Below are 26,618 nucleotides of genomic sequence, written 5' to 3'. Positions count from 1 at the left end.
GCATCACAAGCAATTATCAGGAAGAGAAATTGTTAATTTTGAATGCCCTAGATTTCTCAACATGGTATCAGAGCTTAGGTGCTAAAGACAAGAAGGGGCAGTCAAAGCAAGATGACACACAAGAACAGATCTTCAAAGTGGACATCAAAGCAAGTCAAAGGTCATCAACAAGATCAAGATCTATGTTGTAGAAACCCTAGATCAGAGAAGGAAGCAGGAAGAAAGACCAAAACCCTAGAAGCACTTCAGATATCATCACTTCATCAAAGGAGTAAAAGCTCTTCAATTCAAGAAGGGTCGTGAATCAAGCTCTTTCTCATCAATCACTCAAGAAGAAGGTCCTCTATCAACACCGAGATTACGGAGGAAGCAACCAACAATCTTTCAAGTAAGTCTATGACTATATATGATAATATCAAAATGTCTTTTTGCAAGGAAAGCAATAAATTAGTTGGGGCTGTGAATTTCCTTTCATGGAAGAAAAAACTGATCTAAATCTTATTGAGAATGAGGTCATGGATCACATTAAGGGATCATTAACCCAACCTCCAAAAGAAAATACTCAAGCTCATGCTAGATAAATGAAGGGAAATGTGAGAGCCCAAAGGATTCTTATAGAATCTATAAAAGACTCTCTAATTCCATATGTATGAAAATTGGAGACTACAAAATCTATATATGACAAACTGGTAGAGTTGTTTTCCGTAAGTACTGCAGGAGAAGTAATCTCCTTAAGACAAGAACTCTACAAACTAAAGATAACCAAGGAAGATGGAATAACCTCATACTTCATGAGTATATCGGAAAGTCGAGATCAACTACAAGAACTAGGAGAAGTTATGTCTGATAGAGAGATGACCACAATTGTACTAAATGCACTGCCAAAAGAATGGGGTAACTTCACTTCAAGTCTATATGGGAAGAAAGAGACTACTCCATTTCAAGATCTATCGTCACTCTGTAATGCGAAGAATCGGTTACCCGATTCTACTGCAGCAAATCGATGATATTTCTCCTATTTGCTAATTACTTGAATAAATTATATGCAGTTTTCTACAACAAATATCAAAATACATACACGGTAGCCTACACAAAATAAATACTACAGAAACTGAACGACACAGGAGAGAAATAAACACACACACATCTACACAATTGTTTTTGGACAATCTCCCCGAAAAAACCCAATGTGGGAAAACTGGTGCAACAGCTGAGGGTTTTATTATTATGAAGTAGTTTCAGAGTACAAATCGTTGGATGCCCAAACTAGCTATCTGATACAGAGAAAAACTTGCAACAGTTAGTGAGAAGAATCTCACATTGATTCGGGAGATCCGACACTGATCAAGGACAGGCTGGTTGGCCCCACGCTGCCTCTGCGTCAATCCTATGTAGCTTTGCGTCACACTTGATGGGATTTTTGTCACCTCCTCTTCTGATCTCCTGTTGTTTGGAAATTTGACCTTCGGCCCCTCCGGTCTCACACCCCGGCTTCTGGCACTAGATCTCGACTCTCCCAACAGAATTTCAATTTCCCTCTGAAGCTCTGCGATGCCTCTCTGAACTGCTCTATGTGTTCTTTGCCTTACACTCTTCAGATCTAGAAAACTCTCCTTCGGACTACTATCCCTGCCCTTCACTGCAAGAAGATCACTCCAACTCACTTCGGCAACTCAATGTTGCTACTCTTGAGAAATTTGATCTCTTATCTCTCATTCGATGTGTTCTCCAAGTGCCCATCAAACTCCTTATAATCTCTCGTTGGAGCTCCAACGGTCATGATTAAAACATAATGAAGGGCTAAGACTAAGTGGGAGTTGTTCCTCGTCTTATTCTAAAGGATTCACACCTGATTTAATTAATACCCTTTAATTAACCAGAATTCCTAAGTTTAGACATAGGGAACCATTTAAAAAAAGTTAATTATTTTAATTAAATCATCTCTAGGTGGAATTTCCCAAACGATTTCTGGGTATTGGAGAATGCATGTCTTAGCCTCTTTGCAAAATATCGAGGCAACAGCACATCTGGTGCTACAAAAAACAACACTCCCTCTTAGTGAGGAATGTGGTCTAGTGTTGCAACCTATTGAAGTATCACTCTATCTCTGCACCATCACCTGCTGCACCGCTGATGTCTAGCTCTACTACCCACCAATTGTTGATTTTGGGTAGCATCAATTGTGCTCTAGCCTTGAAATTTGGTAGACAGGCTAAGGCACATGAGATCTCCAAGACCCAGAAATCGTTTGGAGAAATTCCACCTAGATGAAGAGATATTAAAATAATTAATATTTTTAATGGGTCCCTAAGTCTGAACTTAGGAAAATAAAAATATTAATGTGTATTAATATAAAATGGGTGAGAAAGTTCTAAGTGACAAGGATCAAGCCAATTCTAATCTTAGCCGTTGATTAGGGACTTAATCTCAGTCATTGAATCGTCAACAGGAAAAGTATAAGAGGAGGCTTGAGAATCAGTTGGAGACACACCAAGAGAGATTAAGAATTCGATTTTCTATGGCTAGGTTTGCTGAGGAAATCGAGGTAGAGATCAGTTGCAGTGAGGGGCAGTTCAACAAGGGATTTCGATCCAAGCCTGAAGAATACATATCAGAGAGACAACAAAGAGTCGGAAGAGGCAACGCAGAGCCTATGAGGGTTGACGTAGAGGCTAAGGAGGCCAGCATAGAGGACGCAGAAGCCTAAGAGGCAGGTGCAGAGGACGTGAAGGCTGACACAGAAAGCCACAAAGGCTAATGCAAATGATGCAAAGGGTTGTAGAGACTGACGCTGGGCTGAAGAGGCTGCACTGAAGAGGTTCTGTGGGGCAGAGTGAGAGCATATCAACCGGGAGAGGGTGACGCAATTCCAGAGGACTTTTTGGAGCAGCTTTCACTATCCAACACAAGGAACAATCAAAGTCACAGTGGGGTTGATCATTTGGTTCCTGATTTGCCGGAATATCTTTCTCCAGAGAGAGGTTCTACTGCCAAGGATATTCTCTGAAGGGTGAGCCATTTCTGGCACCCTAGTTGTATTCAGAAATCTGCTTAATAATAAAACCCTCATATATGTTGCACCAGTTTTCCAGAATTGGGTTTTTCAAGGACGATTGTCCAAAAATAACGGTGTCCCTTGTGTTATTGTTTTTGTTTGCTTCAGTGCATGATCTGTATATCTGTGAATGTTGAATTTGTGTTTACTTCGATGTTTATGTAATTAAATAACTTGTTAATATAAAGAACAAGTAGGAGATAGTAAACCATAAATTGCAGTAGGGGTTTTTGATGTGTTAGATTCAGAAATTTTCACACCAACTACTGCGCAACTCTAATATGAGTTGCATCTGTGCTACTGTTGAACTACTGACAACTACTACATTTGCACTACAACCCTCTCGCGATCTTCTCCTGCTGCAACTGCAAAATTTGCAACAGAAAAGCATCCAAAACACTGAACCAATTGTGTTCAGTATGATGCATCTGTTGTTCGAGTTTTGATTGCTACTAACCTTTGCATTGTCACTGAAGCCTCTACGCTGTTGCTGACTCTGCTCTGTGATGCTCAGCCTCTGACTTGCTACTAGCTACTGCATCTGTCACTCTGGCACCTAACTGCACCAACTACCACTGATCCATCCTACTACTGCTGATTATGGGCTCCCGTAGCAAGGTCTTGATCCAAGAAGTGGACTACTCAAGGATCCTGCCCATCTTATAACTCTCTGGGACTACAATTCTAAATCGCCCCACGTCACCCCTAGAGGCATTTCGACAATCATGGCAAACTCTTTGTCCAGACTGGGCGACAACCTATCGATCTCTGCAGATGTAGCTTGTTGATCCTGCTTCTCCCCCTTTTCCTTCTTTCTGAGAGGACATTGAGTGTTGTCGTGGCCCAACTCGCCACACCTGAAGCACTTGATCTTTGAAATATCCTTGTTTCTTCTGCACTGCCCCTGCTGCCCCTTCGACGCAAGGGCCATGTCCTCCTCTTCCTTCATTGCTTTGTACCACTGCTGCTGCAGCCACTGATTGTGGCCTTCACCACATCACGCCTCATTTCCTGCTGCTGCAGATTAGCCCACACACATTCCCAACCTGACAATTTTTCTCTGCCCAAGATGCTCTAGACGAAAACTTGCCAATCTACAGAAACGCTATTCAACACTAATCGTACAAACTCTCAGGGCTCGGTGCTGACCCTACTAAAGCCAGCTAGTCCCGGACATCCTGAAGCCTCGTAAAGAAGTAGTCCACATGCTCCCCTTTCTGCATCCTTATGCATCTCAGCTTCTCCTCTAAGTACATCTTCCGCTGCTCGGAATATCCTTCGTATAGCGAATCTAAGGCTTCCGACGCCTACCAGGCAATATCCTTGTCGGCTATTTGGGATACTATATGATCTCAAACCTTGTCGAGAATGATCTTCTTAGTCTTCAGCATCTCAGCCTTGTACTTCTTGAGCGGATCTCCATCAACAGGTATAGCTACCATAATATCGACATAAGTTTTGAGATTGTGCTCATTTAGAAGGCAGGAGATCCTAGCCTTCCAGATCACATAGTTGGAGGCTTTGTCCCCCGATCTTGATCTCTCAAACCAGCTGATCTCATCTCTCCTGAAAAATTTGAACTGCTTCCTCTTCTCCTCTACGCAATTGTTGACCAGCAATTCACACTCACTTCTGGAGTGAGAAATCCCGCACACAACTCTTGCTGCTCTACTAAGAAAATCTGAACTTCTGCGTAGAAGCCCTCTGACGAAGGAATTCCCTCAGTATGTGCTCTTCTCTCCCTCTGACGCTATTCTGCTAGCAACCGCTGTAAAATATCTAGGTCTCAACTAAAGATCTGCTCTGCAATGAAAATACGTTGCTCCTTTCTGCCTCTGGAAAGCATCAGTCTGGTGATCAAATTTCTCTGTCGACTCACTCAGAGAAACCGATTTCTCCTCAAAACTTCGACCTCCTTGGCCCAAGGACTGCGTTGCCTCTAGGATTTGGAATTGTTGCCTCTGCAGTAATTTCGAATTCCCTCTTCCTTCTACAATTGAGTTCTTCTGTTCACGATCTCTGCAGCAAACTGATGATATTTCACCTATTTGCTAATTACTTGCAGTTTTCTACAGCAAATATAGAAATACATACATTGTACCCTACACAAAACAAATACTGCAGAAACTAAATACGACATAGGAGAGAAATAAACACACATGTAAGATTGAAGAAACCAGACTGAAGGTAAAGATTGATGTCGGACCAAGTGAGTAAAATTAAGCATATGCTACAATGACAAGAAGAAAAGGAAACTTTGGAAAGTTCGGTCCTCCAGAGAAAAGGAAGAACATGGATAAGATAAGATGCTATGGATGTCATGAACTTGGGCATTATAAAAGAGATTGTCCTAATCGTAGTAAAGAAAAGAGGAATAGGGAAGAAGCACACATTACTGAAGAAGTGAAAAAACCTGAATCAAAGAAACCTAAGAATGAAGAAGTAAAAGCTCTCTACTATGACTGAGATGATCTTCTTCTCTAGAAGGTACTTTCCACTTGAAAATAATAGATAGGGTACAATTTAAATAAAGATAGGATGCATCAGATTAGAAAATAACATGATAGAAGCATTAGTAGTAAGAGCTCGTGACATGAGAAGCAAAAAGTATGTCTGGTACAAATCCTACTGATTACAAGGAATAGGAAGCTCTTAGTAAATCTCATTGATACTTATAGAAAGGAGCAGAGGTCATCATCGACTGGGATCATCATAGTCAATAAAGGAAGCATCTACCAGGTAAGGATATGGCAGATCCTTAAGTTTCTCTAATGGAATCCTTTTCAAAGGATTCACCAACCTAGAAAGGAAGCAAAATGTTTTCTTCAGGAATTCCAACTCGTGGAATTCAAGGTATGATGGTATAATAAGATGTGAAAATTCCAACTAATGAAGGAACTCCTACTGCAACAAATTTGAAGCTACTTTACCTACTTGATTTTTAAATTACATTCATGAGTTATTCTTCTGAATACTGAAGCAGATTACTTCTGCAGCCTACGCTAATTAAATATTTGACCTCACAATAGTAACCATAAAAACCCAATGCGGGAAAACCGGTGCAACAGTTCCGAGGGTTTATTATCATGCAGGAGAAATATCTGAATACAAATCCAGGATGCTCATCTAGCAATCCTTTACAGAGAAAATATTGGTGTAAAATCTAAGTGAGTTTTACCTCACTTCACCCGGCAGAATTCCGATTGATCTAGCACAAGACTTGCTAACCCCGACTATTTCTGCATTGGCTCTGCGTCAGCCTTCCATTGGCCCAAACTAGCCTAGCATCAACTCTCCCGATTGTTCCGACATTTTCCGACAGTTTAGGATTCTGCGTGATAGGTAGCTTTTCTGTGTCAACTCTCCCAGCTACTGCACTGCCTCTACATCAGCTCTCCCAACTGTTCCGATAGTTTTGGATTCTACGTGACTGGCAACTTTTCTACATCAGCTCTCCTGGCTACTACATTGCTTCTCTGTAAGCTCTCTCCACCTCTTTGTTTTGTATTCTGTTAAAATTGGCAACCAGGGCAAAACTTCATGTCGGTCATCTTATTCATGGCTGATAATATTTTTATTAGATTCCTCTCGTCGAGAGGTGTAGGATTGATATAAAGATCATCCAATTCCGATAAGTATTCATGGAGATATGAATATATTTTGATTATGGAATTATTATCAAGCCGACCTACAACTCATGTAGGCTCAGAAGCCCAACAGTCGCATCTATTCACCCACCAACGTTGTGTATAAATATAAGAGGAATTTTCCTCATTTAGACTCACTCATCTCATCACATCTCTCTCTCTCTACTACGCAGATATGAGTCTCTTCTCTACTGCGCTGAAATGGGTCTCTCTCTCTCTCACACATGTGAAGCCGGAAGCTGTTGAATTTGAAGCTACAACTGCAGAAGTAAAGATTGACTTGCGTGGCCTAGAAGATCTCCTCTTTGGAACTGCACTGTAGGTTCATATGAACCTCCTTTCAAAGCCGCAACTTTTGGTGGTGGAATGAAGTCAATCCGACGAACGGTTTGTGAGATATCGACTACCCTAGTTTGAAGCCGGAAACTGCTGAAACTGAAGCTCCAACTGCAGAAGTAAAGATTGACTTGCGTGGCCTAGAAGATCTCCTCATCTGAACTGCGTTGTAGGTTCATCTGAACCTCCTCTGGAAGCCGAACCTTTTGGTGGTGGAATGAAGTCAATCCGACGGTCGGTTTGTGAGATATCGACTGCCCTAGTTTGAAGCCGGAAACTGCTGAAACTGAAGCTGCAACTGCAGAAGTAAAGATTGACTTGCGTGGCCTAGAAGATCTCCTCATCTGAACTGCGTTGTAGGTTCATCTAAACCTCCTCTGGAAGGCAAAACTTTTGGTGGTGGAATGAAGTCAATCCGACGGTCGGTTTGTGAGATATCGTCTGCCCTAGTTTGATAATGAAGCAGCTAACACTGATGTTGCTGATCTAGGGTTTGCTACTGCTGATATGAATCAGATTTATTGTACTATTTCTCTCTGCTGAATTATTGAAGATAAAAGAATATTTGATCAAAGGGTTTCCCCACACATTGTGGGGTTTGTCCCTGGCTAGCCGCCACATCTTGTGTCTCTTGTCTTGGCTTGTTTTCTGTCGATCATTTAATGTTCTATCTGCACTTTACTTTATGTACATGTGATTGCTAATCGGTGGAATATAATAAGAAAAAGAAGTAAATTGTTATAAGCATAGAACATACCATAACTTAACCTGGTATCAGAGCTGAGGTGAAGACAAAGCCCGAGCAAGAGCAAGAGCAATCATTGAAGAGAAGATTGGCAAGGCTATCCTAAAAGAACTATGGGGTCCTCAACACTCTTTCCTGCCGAAGACAAGCTCCGTGAGAAAGCTGACTATCACAGATAGAAGATGTCTATCGATCTAACCCTTGAAGATCAAGGAGTGCTGGACCATGTAAGAGGCAATATTGTTGAGCCTTCATCAAATGCATCTGTTGCTGCCTGGGGCAAATGGAAAAATGGAGAAGTCAAAACAAAGAAGATCATCCGGGACTCTATCAACAAGCGCTTGGTGGCCTACATCTTTGATCTAGACACCTCCAAGGAAATCTAAGACAAACTGGTGAGTTTATTTAAAGTTAATGATGCAAATCAAGTTTTGTGTTCAGAACTACTCTTCTGAACAATAATGTAATTCCTAGTTTCGAGGAATTAATGGCTAGATGCATTCAAGAACAAACAAGGGTAGAAGAGCAGGAAATGCCCTTGCCTAAAGGTCCTCCTGCTGCTTTTTCTTCTCATGCTAAGAAAAGAAATAATTCTGGGTCTAAATCAAAAAGAAAGGCTGGATTTAAGGGTGGAAGAAAAGGACGATGTTTCATTTGCAATAAAGCAGGTCACTATGCAAGGGAATGCCCTGATAGAAAGGACTCTCACCGTGACGATGATCAAAATACCTCTCATGGTAATCAAAGGAATGGAAAATTCAACAACAAAGGAAAAAGGAATGCGGGAAATCAAGGAAGAGGGAAACCATTCAAGAAGGCTAGAAATTCCAGGTATGAATCTAACACTGTTGACGACAAGCAGGTTGAATATTATCTACCAGCTGCACTATCTACCTCCGCTCCTTCGGACTCAATGGGAATTTGGCTCATTGATAGTGGTCCCTCAAGACACTTCACTGGTTACAAAGAAGTACTCTATAATCTGGTAGAGAAAGAAATTAACCTGGAAATTGTCCTTGGAGATGACATGAAATACCCAGTGAAAGGTGTAGGCAATGTTTCTCTTAAACTGAATCAAGGTAATATGATTCACTTACAAGATGTATTATATGTACCTGATCTCAAAAAGAACCTGGTGTCCATCTCGGCAATGGAAGACAAAGGCTACAAGGTAACCTTAAGCAATGGCAAGGTATGTATATGGAAATTCCTTTACTCTTGGGTTTAGTGTTGATTCATCATATCAGGTCGATGGAAGTCCGCTAGGTGTCATGTCTTGTGACACAACTCTTCAGTCCGATCTTTGGCGTCAGAGGTTTGCCCACCTTCATTACAAAGCTCTACTTGGTGTAAAACAAATGGTGATAGGGATGCCCAAATTCCAAGTAGAGAAAGAAGGTGTATGTTCGGGATGTGTCGAAGGAAAGCTCAAAAGAGGACCGTTCCCCTCAAGCCAAAGCAAGACCTCCGACGTATTACAGTTGGTTCACTCAGGCATATCTAAGGCTGGTATTAAGAGGGAGACTACTACACCACATACTCTTGAGAAGAATGGTGTGGCAGGAAGGAAGAACCACACGATGATGGAAGTTGTCCGGGCCATGCTACATGATCAAAGACTTCCAAAGTTCCTATGGGCTGAAACTACAATCACCGTCGTATATGTACAAAATTGATGCCCTCATCAAGCATTGGATTCCTAGACTCCTGAAGAAAAATTCACTGGTAAGAAACCTGATGTTTCTCATTTTAAAATTTTTGGAAGCCCTGTATACTTTCATGTGTCGAAAGAGAAAAGAAATAAATTGGGAGCATCTGGAAAGAAGGGAATTTTCATGGGCTACGGAGAAAATACTAAAGGCTATAGAATCTATGTAGCCGGTCAAAGGGAAGTCATAATTAGTCATGATGTCACCTTTGACGAAGATATGGCTCTCAGCAAGGTGATCAATCTTCCGACTTTGAGGAGCTCTCAAGAAGCCGACACTAGGGAACCCAAAGAAAAGGATGATGAATCAATGCCTGATGTAGAAGAACCCATGGATCCCATTGATCCTCCTCCATATGAGCCTTCCTCTTCTAGGAAGAGGCCTTCATGGCTTAAGGGGTTACTTGATGATGCTGAAGGACATGCTGCACCCCGAGGAACCTTTCGTGAAAGTAAGAAACCTAATAGGTATCAAGGATACCTGACCATCATGAGCACGATCATACAAAATGAGCCTTCGTCATTCTCAGATGCCGTCAAGCATCAAGTATGGAAGGATGCTATGACCGAAGAATATGAGTCTATCATAAAGAATGATGTTTGGGAAGTAGTTCCCAGACCCTAGGACAAGACTGTTGTTACTTCCAAATGGCTTTACAAGATAAAGCATGCAGCAGATGGAAGCACGGAAAAGTATAAGGCTCGTTTTGTTGCTCGAGGTTTCTCCCAAAAGGGAGGTATAGACTATGATGAGATATTTGCACGTGTTGCCAGATATACGACCATCTGCTCGATCATAGCCCTTGCCACTTCACAAGGATGGAACCTACATCAGATGGATGTCAAGACTGCGTTCTTGCATGGCTCAATCAAAGAAGAGGTCTACGTGGAGCAACCCGAAGTATTTGAGATTTATGATCGAAAATCTCATGTATGCAGGTTGAAGAAAGCTCTCTATGGGCTGAAGCAAGCACCCCGAGCATGGTATGAGAGGATCGATAGCTACTTTATGAAGTTGGGATTCACTAAGAGTGAAGCCGATCCTAACCTTTACTTTAAGGTTGAAGATGACAAGCCTCTCATACTGGTATTGTATGTGGATGACCTCTTTCTAACAGGTGCAAACCCTCATTCACAAATGTTAGAGGGAGATGGCTTTTGAATTTGAAATGAAGGACCAAGGACTTGAAGTGTGGCAGAAGCCAAGGGAAATTTTCCTATCTCAAGGAAAATATGTGGTAAATATATTGGAAAGATTCGGTATGATAGACTGCAAGCCTGTGACTACCTCGAGGATCTTAACTTTTAGAAGTTATATGGTAGTGATGTCGGACCAGACTTGGGAAATGCCTCTGAGTTTCAAAAACTCATTTGCATTGATGTTCTTGGTGAACCTCCGTCCGAACATATGTTTTGAAGTTAGCATTGTGAGCTCATATTTGGTTGAGCCTCACTTGATTGATGCCAAGAATCTTCTGAGATGTCTTCAGGACATAATCTCTCATGGATTAAGATACACTGCCGGAGATGTGAGACTACTTGGATATACTGATGTTGATTGGGCAGGCAGTGTGGTGGACCGTAAGAGCACTTCCGAGTACTGTTTCACCTTGGAATCTTCTTCGATATCCTGGATGAGCAGGAAGCAGAAGTCGATAGCTTTGAGCACCGCCGAAGCAGGATATATTGTTGCTAGCATAACCTCGTGTGAGGCAGTCTGGTTGTGAAAGCTCTTCAGTGAGCTGTTTGGATTTACATTGGATACCACTGTGATTCTTTGTAACAACCAGAGGTGGGATTCGATTATTGAGGAATCCCGTATTCGTCAATTGCTCTAGCAGATAGACATCATCTGGGATATGGTAAGTTGATGAGCAAGGAAGCTCCATCACATTAAGATGATGTACAGGTTGATACACCTTGTCAAAGCCCCGAGGAAAGATCTAATCTGTGATTTTCCAAAACGACTTGGAGTCGGCAAGAAACCTTTGTACAAGGGTCCTGCATGTTGCATACATTGAGCTCTGGGAGCTCTAAGGGCTTGCGGTTCCTACTAGAGCAACATATGACCACAGGGTGACTCACCCTCCCCTGATGGTGCACACTGGAACAAGATGATTCGCTCTCTTGTGGGACAAGATGATTCGCTCTCTTGTAGAACAGGATGATTCGCTCTCCTGTGTAGCAGGATGATTAGTTCTCTTGTGAGGCCTGGATTGATGTGTTCTCCATGGCAGCCTGGATTGATGTGTTCTCCACGGGGATTGTAGCAGGATTGATGAGTTCTCCTGTGAGGCCTGGATTGATGTGTTCTCCATGGCAATTGTAGCAGGATTGATGTGTTCTCCTGTGAGGCCTGGATTGATGTGTTCTCCATGGCAATTGTAGCAGGATTGATGTGTTCTCCTGTGAGGACAGGATTGATTAGTTCTCATGTCGAGGCATCCTACCCATGCAGTCTAGGACTCATGGAAAGTACCTCTCATTTGATCAATGAGCAGGGAAATGAAGTTAGGGACCATAGTAGTACCGATGGACGCATCGTTGTAACTACCGTACTCCCTATGCTAGGATGACCTCCATTGATCTGGGATCAATGATACTGGTCTGGGACCAGTGGTAGGAGTTGTACCATACTATGACGCTGACTTCGGGTCGGTTGAGACTGGTCTGGGATCAGTGGTACATACTCTGAGACTGACTTTGAGTCAGTGGAGGATGATATTGGTCTAGGACCATTGGAGTTGTACTCACTATGACGCTGACTTGGGTTTGGTTCAGACTGGTCTGGGACCAGTGGTACATACTCTGAGACTGACTTTGAGTTAGTATGATACATCCTCGATCATTTCTTCTTCTTCATAATTCGGACAAAAGCAGAGCAGAACAGAACAATGCAAGAGCAGAGCAAAACAATACAGATTAGTGCAGGCAGAACAAGACAAAGCAGAACAGGCAGAATAGAGCATAGCAGGGCAAGGGTCAGGCTGTACAGGGCAGTGCATTTGATGGATGAATAGTAACGACCGATAGACAGATTTCAGATGAAGTTCTCCATGGTTGAGAGGGAGTGTTAAAATTGGCAACCAGGGCAAAACATCATGTGGGTCATCTTATTCATGGCTGATAATATTTTTCGTCGAGAGGTGTAGGATTGATATAAAGATCATCGAATTCCGATAAGTATTCATGGAGATATGAATATATTTTGATTATGGAATTATTATCAAGCCGACCTACAACTCATGTAAGCTCAGAAACCCAACAGTCGCATCTATTCACCCATCAACGTTGTGTATAAATATAAGAGGACTTTTCGTCATTTAGACTCACTCATCTCATCACATCTCTCTCTCTCTACTGCGCAGATATGAGTCTCTTCTCTACTGCGCTGAAATGGGTCTCTCTCTCACACATGTGAAGCCGGAAGCTGTTGAATTTGAAGCTGCAACTGCAGAAGTAAATATTGACTTGCGTGGCCTAGAAGATCTCCTCTTTGGAACTGCGCTGTAGGTTCATCTGAACCTCCTTTGAAAGCCGCAACTTTTGGTGGTGGAATGAAGTCAATCCGACGAACGGTTTGTGAGATATCGACTGCCCTAGTTTGAAGCCGGAAACTGCTGAAACTGAAGCTGCAACTGCAGAAGTAAAGATTGACATGCGTGGCCTAGAAGATCTCCTCATCTGAACTGCGTTGTAGGTTCATCTGAACCTCCTCTGGAAGCCGAAACTTTTGGTGGTGGAATGAAGTCAATCCGACGGTCGGTTTGTGAGATATCGATTGCCCTAGTTTGAAGCCGGAAACTGTTGAAACTGAAGTTGCAACTGCAGAAGTAATGATTGACTTGCGTGGCCTAGAAGATCTCCTCATCTGAACTGTGTTGTAGGTTCATCTGAACCTCCTCTGGAAGCCGAAACTTTTGGTGGTGGAATGAAGTCAATCCGACGGTCGATTTATGAGATATCGTCTGCCCTACTTTGATAATGAAGCCGCTAATACTGATGCTGCTGATCTAGGGTTTGGTACTGCTGATATGAATCAGATTTATTGTACTATTTCTCTCTGCTGAATTATTGAAGATAAAAGAATATTTGATCAAAGTGTTTCCCCACACATTGTGGGGTTTGTCCCTGGCTAGCCGCCACATCTTGTGTCTCTTGTCTTGGCTTGTTTTCTGTCAATCGTTTAATGTTCTATCTGCACTTTACTTTATGTACATGTGATTGCTAATCGGTGGAATATAATAAGAAAAAAAAGTAAACTGTTATAAGCATAGAACATACCATAACTTAACATATTCTCCAGAAAGTCCTTTTGGATTCTCACTACCCCTCAATTACAAGATCTCCCTAATCGATTTTCCTCATGAGAACTTCTCACCTCAAAAAATCGATTTCCTCAATCTCTCTGTGTGTTTTCAAATGAACCCCAAGCCCCCATTTTGTACTTTTCCTATTGAGTCTTCAACATTCGAGATTAAGTCTCTAATCAATGACTAAGATTAAAACATGACTTGATCCGCCTTCTAGATTATTCTTGGACAGCCAGCCAGTCAAAAGCCCTATACACTATTCAATATATGATAATATGCCACATTTCTCAAACATTTGCATTGGTCAAACACTTCTCACCATCCAGCATTCCTCTTGAAGGAACGTGGGTCACCATTCGGTAAGTACTTTAACCATTTTGCAATCATGTGTTTTCACTTAATGTTTTGGGCATTCTAACATGGATAAAAGGGTGGTCTAGATGATTGACCGATCTTGACTGTAAACTTGTTCTCTCACCTTACCAGGGGGGTTAGTCTTTGGCCCTAGTCTAATGGGACCATCTTTGAGGCCTTAGGGTTATAGAAGGGACACTACTTGGGAAAACATGGATTGAAGTAATATGTCCATGACCACTTCATACTTAACACTTTTCATCAATCTCCCTTGATTTCACATCACTTTTCATCACTCCCCTGATTTCACATCCTTGCTTTGGGATTGTTGTCATTGGTTCACTGAGATTGGCACTCTCACATCCACATCCTTGAGTCAAGGCTAGAAAACTTTTCCCTAGAGGTTGATGCAAATAAAAGAAAGGTAAAAGCATAAGATGGCCACAATGAAAGAAAAAAAAAAAATGTTAAAATGCAAAAGATGGATAGGACAATAATTAGTGCATGGGCAAAAGCCTAGCATGAGCTATACCTCCATTATTAGACATCACTTGGTTCTTGAGCTCTAGATGCTCCATCACATAAAAAAAGAACCCTTGCATGTCCCAACCCTGATGAATGAGAAGACACCTAAATAAATAAATAAGGGGTAATAAATGTTATATGATTAAAAGCAAGCTTGGACACCTAAGCTATGTTCCTTATCAAAACATTATCAAAATAAGTAAAAGGAACACCAAAGGGGTGGAAAATGCAAGCCCAAGAAAGGGATAATTCAAGCCTCCAAGATTGCTCCCTCCATACATCTATACACTAAAGATCATGGACCTCCATCCACTAGTCCCATGACCATGGCACCTAGCTATGAAGCATTTTCCCTCCACTGTGCTCACTATCACAAACACATATGAATTGAAGGCCTTGGACATGTCACCTCCCATTAGAGAATGGAAGCACCAAATAGGGTTGACCGTCTAGCCACCCCTAACAAGGTAGGGAACACTTTTACGAGGCCTAGTCTAGTTAGATATTTGAAGGTGATACCAATTTGAAGTCTTCTTCTGCCCTTAAAAATCAAGAATGGTCCACTATGATGCATCTATTGAATTTTGGGTAGTTACGGGAGGTATTCCCTAGCTACATTAGCTCACAAAATCAAAATGAAAAGTTCAAATTCAAATTTTTTCAAGTTGGCTTTAAAAGAAAAAGAAAAAATTTAATTTGATTTGCCTCCAAAAGGCAAGTCGGCCCAACTCTATGACCCTCCTCTTGGGGCACCTTAGAACACTATAAAAAGGGCAATAGCCCTCCTTATCTGAGCCATCATCTTCATCAATTTTGGATCACCATCTATTTGTTCACACGTACAACAAAGTAGACATCTAAGGAAGAATTTGAACAATGAATTATGTTTGTTCTGAGGTAGAATTTCAAGGACGAAGCTATTTGTTTGCGGGAGGTTGAAAGGCCTCAGGTATTTTATTTGTGTATTTGTTCTAAAAAGGTCGAATCCCTAGAGAAGGCCGAGAGCCTTAGTTTTGGGTCAAAGGAGGGCCAAATCCCTAGAATGTTGTTACAAGAGGTGTCAAGAATGAAGGCATGAAGTTAAGAGAGGATCGCAGAAAGAGAAGAAGGGTCAAGGCCTTGAGAGTATGTTAGTCATGGAAGAAGGGTTGGTTAAATCTCTGAATGTATTTTTGATGAATTGAAGTTCTCCTACGAAAAGATTTTTGGGTTTTTCCCTAGTTAGGGTTTTCCCAGGTAAAAATTTGTGTCTTGTGTTTGGTTGTCTCTTCATGATTCTACTATCATTATTGTTTTACTATTGAGATTTTATATGTATAATTGCTTAATAATGAATTTGACACAAGAAGAATTAATTAGGAAATCATTGCAAGTAATTATCATATTAGACGATCATGAAAAATCAACAACATCCATATTCATTATCTCCAATGAACGGTTACTTTCACTTGAGTTTGAGATGGTTTTGCTAGGTGGTCCTTCACAATTCAACAGAGGCCTTGAGGGCACACATTCCATGCCTTCACTCCACATCATGCCTAGGTTGTACTACACTTCCAAAGAGCAGTAATGACCTTGTAAATGTAGTGATGCTCCTCCATAGTAACGAGGTGGGCAATGTGATGATTCCAGCAGTTGATTGACACCTTAGACCACCCCTAGATGCTAAAACATTAAGCTCAATTTGCCTAGTGTTCGAGATTCTTAATGATGTACCCAGCAGACCAGCATGCTCCAAGGTTGGCTTTAACATTATTTGATGGGCATAGTTTGATCCAGAATACAAATGATGATGGTCATCCCCATGATGACAAGGGAGGGCGTGTACTACAACTTGGAGCCCCAACACTTGACAGAATTTGTACCACCATATCTTTCTAATCCCTTTGGAGATGATGTGGGGCACACAAAGCAGGCTTTTCACACATGGATGTTGAAGGAAATGTAACTAGGTTCGGTCTTCATAAATGTACTTTTGATATTTGTATTTATCCAAGAAAAAAAATATTATTTTTATGATATATGTTAATCAGTTTCTTGCTCATTGAAGTAGGTCTAGCCCATGTTAAAGTGCTATAGGTAAGTCAAAAGGTCAAAAGAATTATGTTAAAAAACTTAAGCATATATTACATTGTGTATAAGAGTCAAAGAAGTCACCTCCAAGCAAAGTCAAGTCTCCTCCTAGAAAAGTCACCATCAAAAGAAGCAATGGCACCATTAGAAGCACCCATAGAAGCAAAGGAAGTCAAGTCGGACTCAAGCAAAGGATGAGGTATAAAGGACTGTTTTAGGGTGAATTGCAGCCACACGTGCGCGGAATAGGAGGGTTATCTGCGGTCACTCCAACAACAACATTAAAGTTGCTCATCTCTCATTGTTTGGGCTACAAACTAGGCCTACTATACCTCCTATCCAAGCAAAGAACGAAGGACCTCAAGCGAAGGAAAAAGGAGCCAGATAACATCAACAAGAAATCTCACACATGCGAGAATTAGGGCTGCAATGATGTCACACTAAGCCTACCACTATACATCAAGAAGGGACTCGGTTGATCAAGAGAAGGAGTATTCTTAGGTGAAAGATATCACTAAAGATAAGTATCTCTTCTAGAAAGACTACTAACAGTCGAAGAAAGAATGAAGTGTCGGAAGGAGGATGAAGTGTCGAGGGACAAACTGACGGAAGAAGATGGACAAAGTGTCGGGGAGACATAGTGCAGAGAAAAGGAAGGACTTGACTTATGCTTGGAGGATCTTCTAGTCAAGGGTCTAGGGTTTGGCATTGATCAAGAAAGAAGCTTCAATAAGAGAAAACTTACCGAAGGGTTTTCCTCTCAAGAGAAGAGAGGTTTTGGCCCTGGCAGAGAACCAATATCTTGTGTTCTTGTTCTATGTTTTGATAGCAGTTTGATGAAGTACACACACATGCATTAATAAGAGAAGAAGAAGATTAAGCTAACAAAGACAAGAAAAGTAAAAAGACTTCACAAATGTTTATCTAGTCTCGAAGAATCACTCTACACCTAATTGCCCCAGATTCTTCAACAATGGACACAGTTTGAGGCATGACTTGTGGGCTTCCATGCATTTTCAGAGCTTTTATTTCCCTAAAAGAGCATGACATCATGCTAGAGAGGAGTTTTGACCCACATGTGTGGGTTTTTGTGATTCATTTTATTACAATGAGCTACTAGTTTGGCTTGCAACCCATTTTCTTCATGTACACTAAAAATTAAGCTTGTAATAGGGCTTTTAGGCTAATTATTGAGAGTAATTGACCTCATATAAATAGATGATCACTCCTTTGTATCTTTTCAGCAGCACTCATGGATTTTGGCCTCTTTCAAAGAACTTTGCATAGCCCTGTGTAAACTTGCGACTAGTGGAGATGAGATATTTTTGGTGTTATTGCTATTAGAGATTGGTTTTTGACTTGGAGATGTATTTTTGGGATTGAAAGAAGGTTATTTCATGAAAGAAAATTTGCAAGCTTTTATTCCAGGATTTTATTGTTTTTCATGTAATTAATTATTGCTAGGTTTTCTTTGTTCCATGCCTAAATGCATATTATTTAGGAAAATCTTGGTCGATTTGTTACATGTTAAATCTATCTTCCTTGATATCCATAGGGGACCTACTATAGAGCTTCCCCTATTTAATTTTTCCCCTCACAAAGAAGATAGTTAGGGTTTGTACAAGTGAAAACAAGGTTTCCCCCCTTACTCCAAGCATTAATTCATCCTCTTATTAGCCCTAAGGAATCCATCACCCAAGTAAGAATAGGCATAAGAATCCTTCGTTGGTCAAAAATCTCTAAAACATAAATATTTTCCCTTATTCTTATTTTCTAAGTCATTCAAGGCAAGCCGCCAAGGCTATTTTGTAGGGTTGAATTCAATTAGGGCATCCTTAGATGAACGTCGGAGCTAAATAGACTTGGATTTAACCTTGTTGTGTCATCGAACTCAAAATATAGCCTTTTGCATGGTTAAATTTTCCCTAGAAGGGCTTGTGTCATCTTCTATAAGCAATTTGTGACCTAGAAAAACCCCAACACTAGCAAGGGCTTCAAATTAGGGCTTAATTTGAGGGTTTGCCTTCTCCTTTGTTGAATGTATCATTCATAAACCCTTTATTTGGATCATGCGTGCCTAGAATTTCTTTGTTGTTGCACATCTTGATCTTTTAGGCTTGGTGCATGATACAATGTTCTTACAAATAGAATTGTGTCTTTGTCCGTTAAAGAGTGTCTTCAATAGGTGATCACTGGGAAGCCTAGCTTGTGGCACAATTCCGCTAAAGAGCAGGAGGAAAATTGCTCAGGTGACAATGGAAATCTCCCTCATTGTTGCAACAAAGTATGGTCTTTGCCTCATGAGAGGCTTGGAGCATGATACATTTTCCTTTACAAAAATAATGGTGTCGTGGTCCATATTTGCATCACCTTGACCCATACAATCTAGAATACAATGTTACTTGGGAGCGGGAGCGAAAGCGGGGAGCAAGAGCGAAACGGGAGCAGGAGCGACATTTTCAGAAGCTCCCGGTTTGGGAACGAATCCCGGAGCGTATTTTATATAATATATATATTTTTTTATATTTTGATACATATATGTCAACAAAAACATGTAGAATAATGAATTAGATATAAAAAAACATAGATTGAACCATACAACAACAATCATATAGAAGTTATAATCTTCATCAACCATGTCCACAAGTTAGTTACATAGTAACATACAACATATTGAGTCTCATGATTCATCAATCATAAAGTTTCAAGCTTTCAAAATTCAATATATAACATTTATCATCATTGATCACCAAAGTTGTACTTGTAAGCTAAGTGTAACCATTACAAAAAATAATATCTAACATGAAATGAAATGTTATAAAATTGAAATGAAATGAAACAACTTTCAACTTTCATGAAGCATCATATTCATAATTCATTACTAATGAGTTATAATTGCCAACTTCAAACTTAAATTGTCATATATTGTTTAAAAAAATATCATAATAAATATGAAAGAGTCAATAGTTATAAAAGTTACTAGAAACTAGAAAAGAGAAGTAAATCTATTATCTATTTCTTATGCTTGGGCCTCTTGCCACCACGAGAAATGTCTAATTTTTTAGTCTTGTTGGAAAACCAGGGTCTTTGTCATTAATATCACCCTCTAAGCATTAACATAAGATAGAACAAGCATAGCATGTCCAGTCAAGATTTTGTTTGAGTGATGCGTACATTTTTAGGAAGGTCATGATAGAGGAGTTCGACAACCAATGTCACTAACATCAAGGTACATAGAGGGATTGGTGCTCTTGATTAAATACGAGTTCCATACCCTAATACATGACAAAATTCAATGGAAACATTGCAATCCCGCAATCCTGAAATCCTGAAAAACCAATAAGTCTGCTGGATTTTGAATGAAATCTAAAATTCTACTTTCTCCATATGAAATCCAATGAGGCCAAAACCACTCTCAAACATCCTGAGTCATTTCATGGTAATGTTAAGAATTTAACATTACAATGAATAGCATATCAATACTAGGGCCTAGACTTGATCATTAAGCTGCCCCGCTCAAAAATTATTTGTTTCTTTCAAAAAAAATTGCATTTCAAACATTACTACAAAAAAAAAACAAAACGCTCCCGAAAAGGCAGGGAGCGAAATATTTTTTTAGGGAGCGTGCTCCTGAAATCGCTCCCATTTCGGGAACGCGCTCTCGACCTGCTCCAAGTCGCTCCCGCCCGGAGCGCGGATTGGGAGTGGGAGCGGGGGGGGTGAGTGCTCCCCCGCAACTCTGCTAGAATACCCTTTAGGTGATGACTAGGAAGCCTCCCTTGTGGTGTGATTCCACTAAAGAGCAGGAGGAAGATTGCTCAGTTGACAGTGGCAATCTCTTTCATTGTTGCAACAAGGACTGGCCTTTGCCTTGTGAGGCCTCACAAGGCTGTCTAAATTTTGAGGCAACAAGGAACATGGTCAAGCCTATTTAAGAAAAATAATAGTGGCATATTTACATATCTCCTTGGCAATATCATTTCTTGTAACACCATATTCATATTCCAATCATGCCACACGATGTTCCCTCTAGACCACCAATTGACATAATCTAGAAAATCCCTACACTCAAAAGCCATCTTTAAAAGCATTTAGTCAAAAAATTATAGTTAATTGTCTTTATTGCATTGATTCTGAAACTTACTCACCAATCAAGATAGTTAAACCTAAAATATGATACCCGGTACAGCTCCGACAAAATTTTCAGTAAGCTACAAATCACTCGTCCACTTGCATGAATTGAAATTTACGTTCAAGTATAATACAATAAAAAATCGAATTATAATATCTTTGAAACAAATCAGTATATATGTTACTTAAAAAGAGATCCGTAGCAATTAACTTACCTCCATTTGGGTAAAAAGTCCACACGCTTGATCAGTTTTGTCTAGTAAAGCTGCTTCCTGTATTAAAACAAACCAAGGGCATTGCTAAAAGAATCACATTTTTTCTACGCCTTTAAAATGTTCAAATATTCTAGTGTGAAGACAATGGCACCTATATCAAAATAGGTAAAGATAGAGAGATTCAAAGCTAGCTATATTACCTGCCGGCAAAGAAACCAAAGTAAAGCCACATCATCTTTTGTAAAGTTCAGATTGTAGCGTTTTACCAATGAAGCTGAAACTTCAGCATAAACCGGAAATAGTAATCCTTTTAAAGCAGGCTTGCGCTTCTTCTTGAACTCCTACATTAATATGCAACTTCTTCAATATTTGGTCCATTACAAGTAAAATAACAGAAAATTTTGTATATCTGTATATACCTGTACAAATAATGCCATCATAAATAAATCATCTCCAATCTAACAACGGATTATGATAATGATTTCTTACTATGCCTAACGCTAAGGAGGCTGTCCATAACAGATAAGCTCTGGGGAAAATAACAGGGCTTTTGAAAGGCATAGAACAGGCCAAACAAACCATCCAAAGTACCTTCATGTAAAATTTGATTTTCGCAAGGCATACGATAGAATGGCCATTTATCGTAGCAATGTTGGAGGCTGTTGGTTTTTTACCTGTTACATATTGGCTACAGTAGAAACATTGTTTGCAAATGCTTCTAGGCTACAGTAGAAACATTGTTTGCAAATGCTTCTAGATGTATCACAATCAACAATTGTCAATCATAAGAATATTTTCTTTTATTCATTTTAATAATGCAAAAGAGGTGGCAAAAGAAAGAATCAACTAAATCCTTCTACCTAAAAAGGGACGACAATTAGTAAATAGCCATTTTGTTGACAACTCATTTTTGATGTTCGCATAAGAAGAGGACTTCGTCAAAGAGTCCGTGAAACATATTAAAATTTTTTGATTAAACTTTGGAATCTAATATGGAAGAAGACATGAGTTTTGACTAAAGCTAGTTTATGGTGTATAAAATAGAGCTAGGGTGAAAATTCGAACTATTGAGCATTCCTTTGGCTTTACATATTTTTCACATATTTGTTAGTGGCAAATTTCACATTGGTAAGTGTTAGAAACCACACATATTTATTATTCATCTTGCTATCTTCCCTTGAACCAAGCATATAACAAGTTTTTTTCGGTGCTCAGGGACTTGCTTTCAAACATAATGGAAGGTCGAAAGGTTTTTTACAATGTTTAATTAGAATATTTGCTGCACTTGCACCATAAATATGAGATAATTTTATTAATGTCCAACAAATTACCAAAAAAGTGCTTCAATAGGACTAAAAGGTAAATCCAATGTAGGTATTGTTACACTGCCTATCAGCAAGGGTACATATAGTTTTCAGTGCAGCATTCATCACCATTGCTAAGACACAGGGTTCGCCAAACTTGAACATTAAGTTTCCAAGTTAAGCGAAGTTCAAGATAGGGTTGATATTTGCATATGATTTGGTTCCGGTTCGTTGTCGTTTAATAAACAAAATGTTTTCAACCAACAATATATTAATAGCTGCTTCCCACTGGGTGATTACAGATTTGGTTTCAATGTCAACCGTTCTTATTATTATTAGGGCCTTTGTTCATGATCAAAACTCACTGAACGCCTTTGCTTGTGATCCCTTTATCATTCCTTGAACAAATCAGCCCTGGCCCTCAACGGTTGGCATGGCATAGAACCTACCTTTAGCCGAACGAAGCGTGAAACCTGGATGAATGGAGAACACCATAGTGAAGAAAGTGCGAGCTCAGCAATCAGTCATCGATATGGGTATAAACATGAGATCGCAAATGGTGTCCAATTGTTCTCAATACTATAAATATATTATATAATATAAAATTTATTACTTAAAATCTTTTTATGAACATATATTTATATTCAAATTTTTTATATTCATATGAATTTATAATATAAAATTTATTATTTAAATTTTTTAATTAACATAAAGTTATATACCATTTTATATTCACAGAGAAAAAACAGCCGTCTTGTATTAAAAATAAAGGAAGTACATTTGCAAAGATAACCCAGAAACCAGAGGCAGAAAAGTGCCCAAAAAACACAAAATAAAACACAGCAGAAAAACTACTCATCGTCTCAGAAAAAAAGGCCAAAACACAGAGGACCCCTGAAAAAACTGAGGACAGATACCAGATCGATGAAAAAACATCACAAGCATAAACAGAAAAACTGGGCATGGATAGAAGAAACCAGCCGGCAAAACCAGGGCCCCCCACTAGATAGAGAAAGTTATATACCATTTTATACAAAATAATATTTTATTTTATATTTATGTAAATTTATTTTTATATATAATGAGTAATATATATGAATTTCATTAAATATACGCTTAATTATAATTTATTTTGTATATATAAAACTGGGCATGGATAGAAGAAACCAGCCAGCAAAACCAGGGCCCCCCACTAGATAAAGAAAGTTATATACCATTTTATACAAAATAATATTTTATTTTATATTTATGTAAATTTATTTTTATATATAATGAGTAATATATATGAATTTCATTAAATATACGCTTAATTATATTTTATTTTGTATATATATATATATCTATATATATATATATATATATATATATATATATATATATATATAATCGACCCTGATGTCAACCCTCATCCAAATTTTATGAAAAAAATTGAATTTGAATCAAACTTAATCATTACCAAACTTGAAATCAAACCCAAACCATGCGACATAGTACCAGTGTAAGCCCAAGGTCAAAAGTCCAAAGCCACGTAATGCTAGAAATACTAAGAGGGGGGTGAATCAGTATTTCTTAAAATATTAACTTATTAATCTTTTCAGAGCATTAGTTAATCTTCAACATCAATTCAAAGCATAAACCAACAATAGACACCAGAATTTTTAGGAGGAAACGCTTCCGGATATAATATTCTAACTAGAGAATTTCAGTGAATATCTAAACATGAACTAGCTACAGCGAATAGATATAACATGCAAATCTGAAAACTCCACAAATGCAAGTACAATCAAAACACCATATAGCATAAATAACAACTCTGAGCCATTTTATTATAAATTGCAGGGACAACCTGGGTACAAATAGAGAGGAATGAGTGCACCTGGACTTGCTACAGCAAGCATGCAAAACCCAGGTGAAATAGAGAATTTACCCATGCTGGAATTAGCTCAAACTGCTCAATGCACTGTCCAAAAAATCTTGTTGCTACTGTTGGAGGCAATTGATGATTTTACCCTTCAGAACTGCTCCAAAAATTTTGCAAAATTAGTAATAAGCTCCTCAACCCCGGACCACTCAAACCCAGAAATCTTTCTGGCTAGCTCTAACTGCCAGTAAATGCCCAAAATTAGTGTGAATTCCTCCCACTGCTAGCCCTGTGTCCAACCCAGAAATACTGCTGCAATTCTGCTCCAAATCCTCCCTCAATTGGTTCGAAACTCTCTGCAAAATGTCTCCTGGAATATGAGGGAAGTTCCCACCTCAATTCAGCTCCAAATCCTACTTAATTGCAACTACGCCCAGAAAGACCCCCCGTGCGCAGGCGCTAGAAATGACAAATTTGGCTCTCTCCAAAACAGCAACCCCCAGCTCTGCAAATCACACAAGTGGCTCGCTCTCCCTCAAGGAAATTCTTTGCAAGTTCTTCAAGTGTAGCTCCCCCGGAATCCCCTCTTCCAAACCCTGTGAATTTTTCCTCTGCGTCCTCCAGGAAACTTGCATTGGCTGAAGCAAGTGATGAAATGGCTCGAAATAGCTGGTAATTAATCCTCCAATCAGCTGCAACCCCTCCCCTAGGATGACACTCTCAGTTCACCAAAAGAGAGTTGGGATTTTCCGCTTGGAAATCCCTGTGCTAAGCAGCAGTGGTTAACTTGGCGAAACAGCTCAAGCAAACTCTAAGTCTGAAAATGCACAATCAAGGATCCCCAAAAAAGAGCTTCTTTCTCATATTTATAATTGCTACCCTTCTCTTCCTTGTGGGCCCACTAGTTGGAACTTCCATTTTTGCTTCCATTCCCTTGTAGTTCAAATTTCTCCAAGGGGTTCAATTTCCCTTTTGGGTGGCCCCCACAACCCACCAACATTTTAATTTTTCCATTTCTCCTAAGTTGGTCTTCTTCCCCTTTTCAAAAATTTAATTTATGCCTCCATACCCCTTTTTCCTAAGTTCAAATGCCAAAACATTTATCAAGTACCAAAATTGCAAAATTGTGAATTTTTCTTAGAAAATTATTTGTTGGGGACATGACAGTTCTCCCCTCCCAAATGTTGTTTGTCCTCAAACAACTGTAATGTTGGGTGCTGCAAAATTTCCTCTCCTTCCCATGTGGCATACTCTTCAGGTAAGTTCTTCCATCTGACAAGGAACTCCCTGATTGTCTTGCTTATGAGCTTCCTTTCCCTTTCTTTTAAGATAGACTCCGGTTCCAAAACTAGGTGCCCCTCATCATCCATGGGTGGTAACTCTATAGTAGTTTTCACCCACTCGCCCAATGCCTTTTCAGGCAAGACACATGAAAGACGTTATGTACCTTGCTTCCTAGTGGAACCTCTAGGCTCCAACTCATACGCTACCTCTCCTACCTGCCTAGTCACCCAGTATGGTCCATAAAAGCATGGTTTGAGCTTTTCAGCTCCCTTCTACTTCAGCGTGCACTGCTTGTATGGCTAGAGTCTTAGACAAACCAAGTCACCCACCTCAAAATGTCGCTGAACTCTCCCTCGGTCTGTGTAAAACTTGTGTTGGTTTTAAGCAGTGTGCAAGTTATCTTTGAGGGCTATAAGAATATCTTGCCCCTTCTGTATCTAATCTTTGGCCCCTGGGGCCATGCTATCTCCAAAGACCATAGCAGTGAAAGTTAGTGCATCATAACCTTATAAAGCACAAAAGTGTGACATACCTATGGACATGTGATAAGTGGTGTTGTAGCAGTACTCCCCGAGGTGTAGCCACTTCACCCATGGTCATTGTTATCCAATCAAATAATTGTGCAAGCATCCCTCCAACCACTTATCTACTATCGCTATTTGCCCATCTATTTGGGCGTGGTAACTTGTGCCCTCAATGCCCATGAGGCGAAATAGCTCCTGCCAAAATCCTCCCACGAACCAACTATCCCAGTCACTAACAATCGTCTTAGGTAGCCCATGCAACCTGAACACCTCCTGGAATAACAACTCGGCTACCTGTGAGGTTGAGTACTTGGCTGGATTGGCGAAAAAATGTGCAAACCTTGTCAACCTGTCAACCACCACATAAATGCAATCTTGTCCCTATACTGTTGGCATCCTTGTAAAAAAGTCCATCGAAATGCTCTCATATTTCCTATCTGCATTAGGAAGAGGTTGTAGTAAATCAGTCGAATGTGTATGCTCTCCCTTATTCCTTTGGCAAACATCACACTCCCGAACATGCCTCAGGACATCCTCCTTAAG

The 26,618-nt window shown here is 39.9% G+C and overlaps 1 protein-coding gene across 4 annotated transcripts in view; it reads right to left on the bottom strand.

The window, feature by feature from the left end:
* The window catches only part of LOC149259102 (histidine acid phosphatase family protein), a 364,966-nt gene that overhangs the window by 74,610 nt on the left and 263,738 nt on the right, over positions 1-26,618 (bottom strand). For all 4 annotated transcript variants that reach the window (XM_089417454.1, XM_089417462.1, XM_089417470.1 and 1 more), the window contains 2 exons: positions 21,303-21,443; positions 21,103-21,159 (listed from right to left, as the gene is read on the bottom strand). In XM_089417454.1, coding sequence (XP_089273580.1) covers positions 21,103-21,159; positions 21,303-21,443 — 198 coding nt within the window. The remainder of the gene's footprint in view (positions 1-21,102; positions 21,160-21,302; positions 21,444-26,618) is intronic.

Source organism: Pinus tabuliformis, chromosome 6 (assembly GCF_031772625.1).
Source record: "Pinus tabuliformis cultivar Carrire ecotype Pingquan chromosome 6, CPIR1, whole genome shotgun sequence".
In the NCBI taxonomy this organism is placed as follows: Eukaryota; Viridiplantae; Streptophyta; class Pinopsida; order Pinales; family Pinaceae; genus Pinus; species Pinus tabuliformis.
The sequence above is the reverse complement of the archived record's forward strand: the minus strand, read 5'-3'. Positions and strand labels throughout refer to the sequence as shown.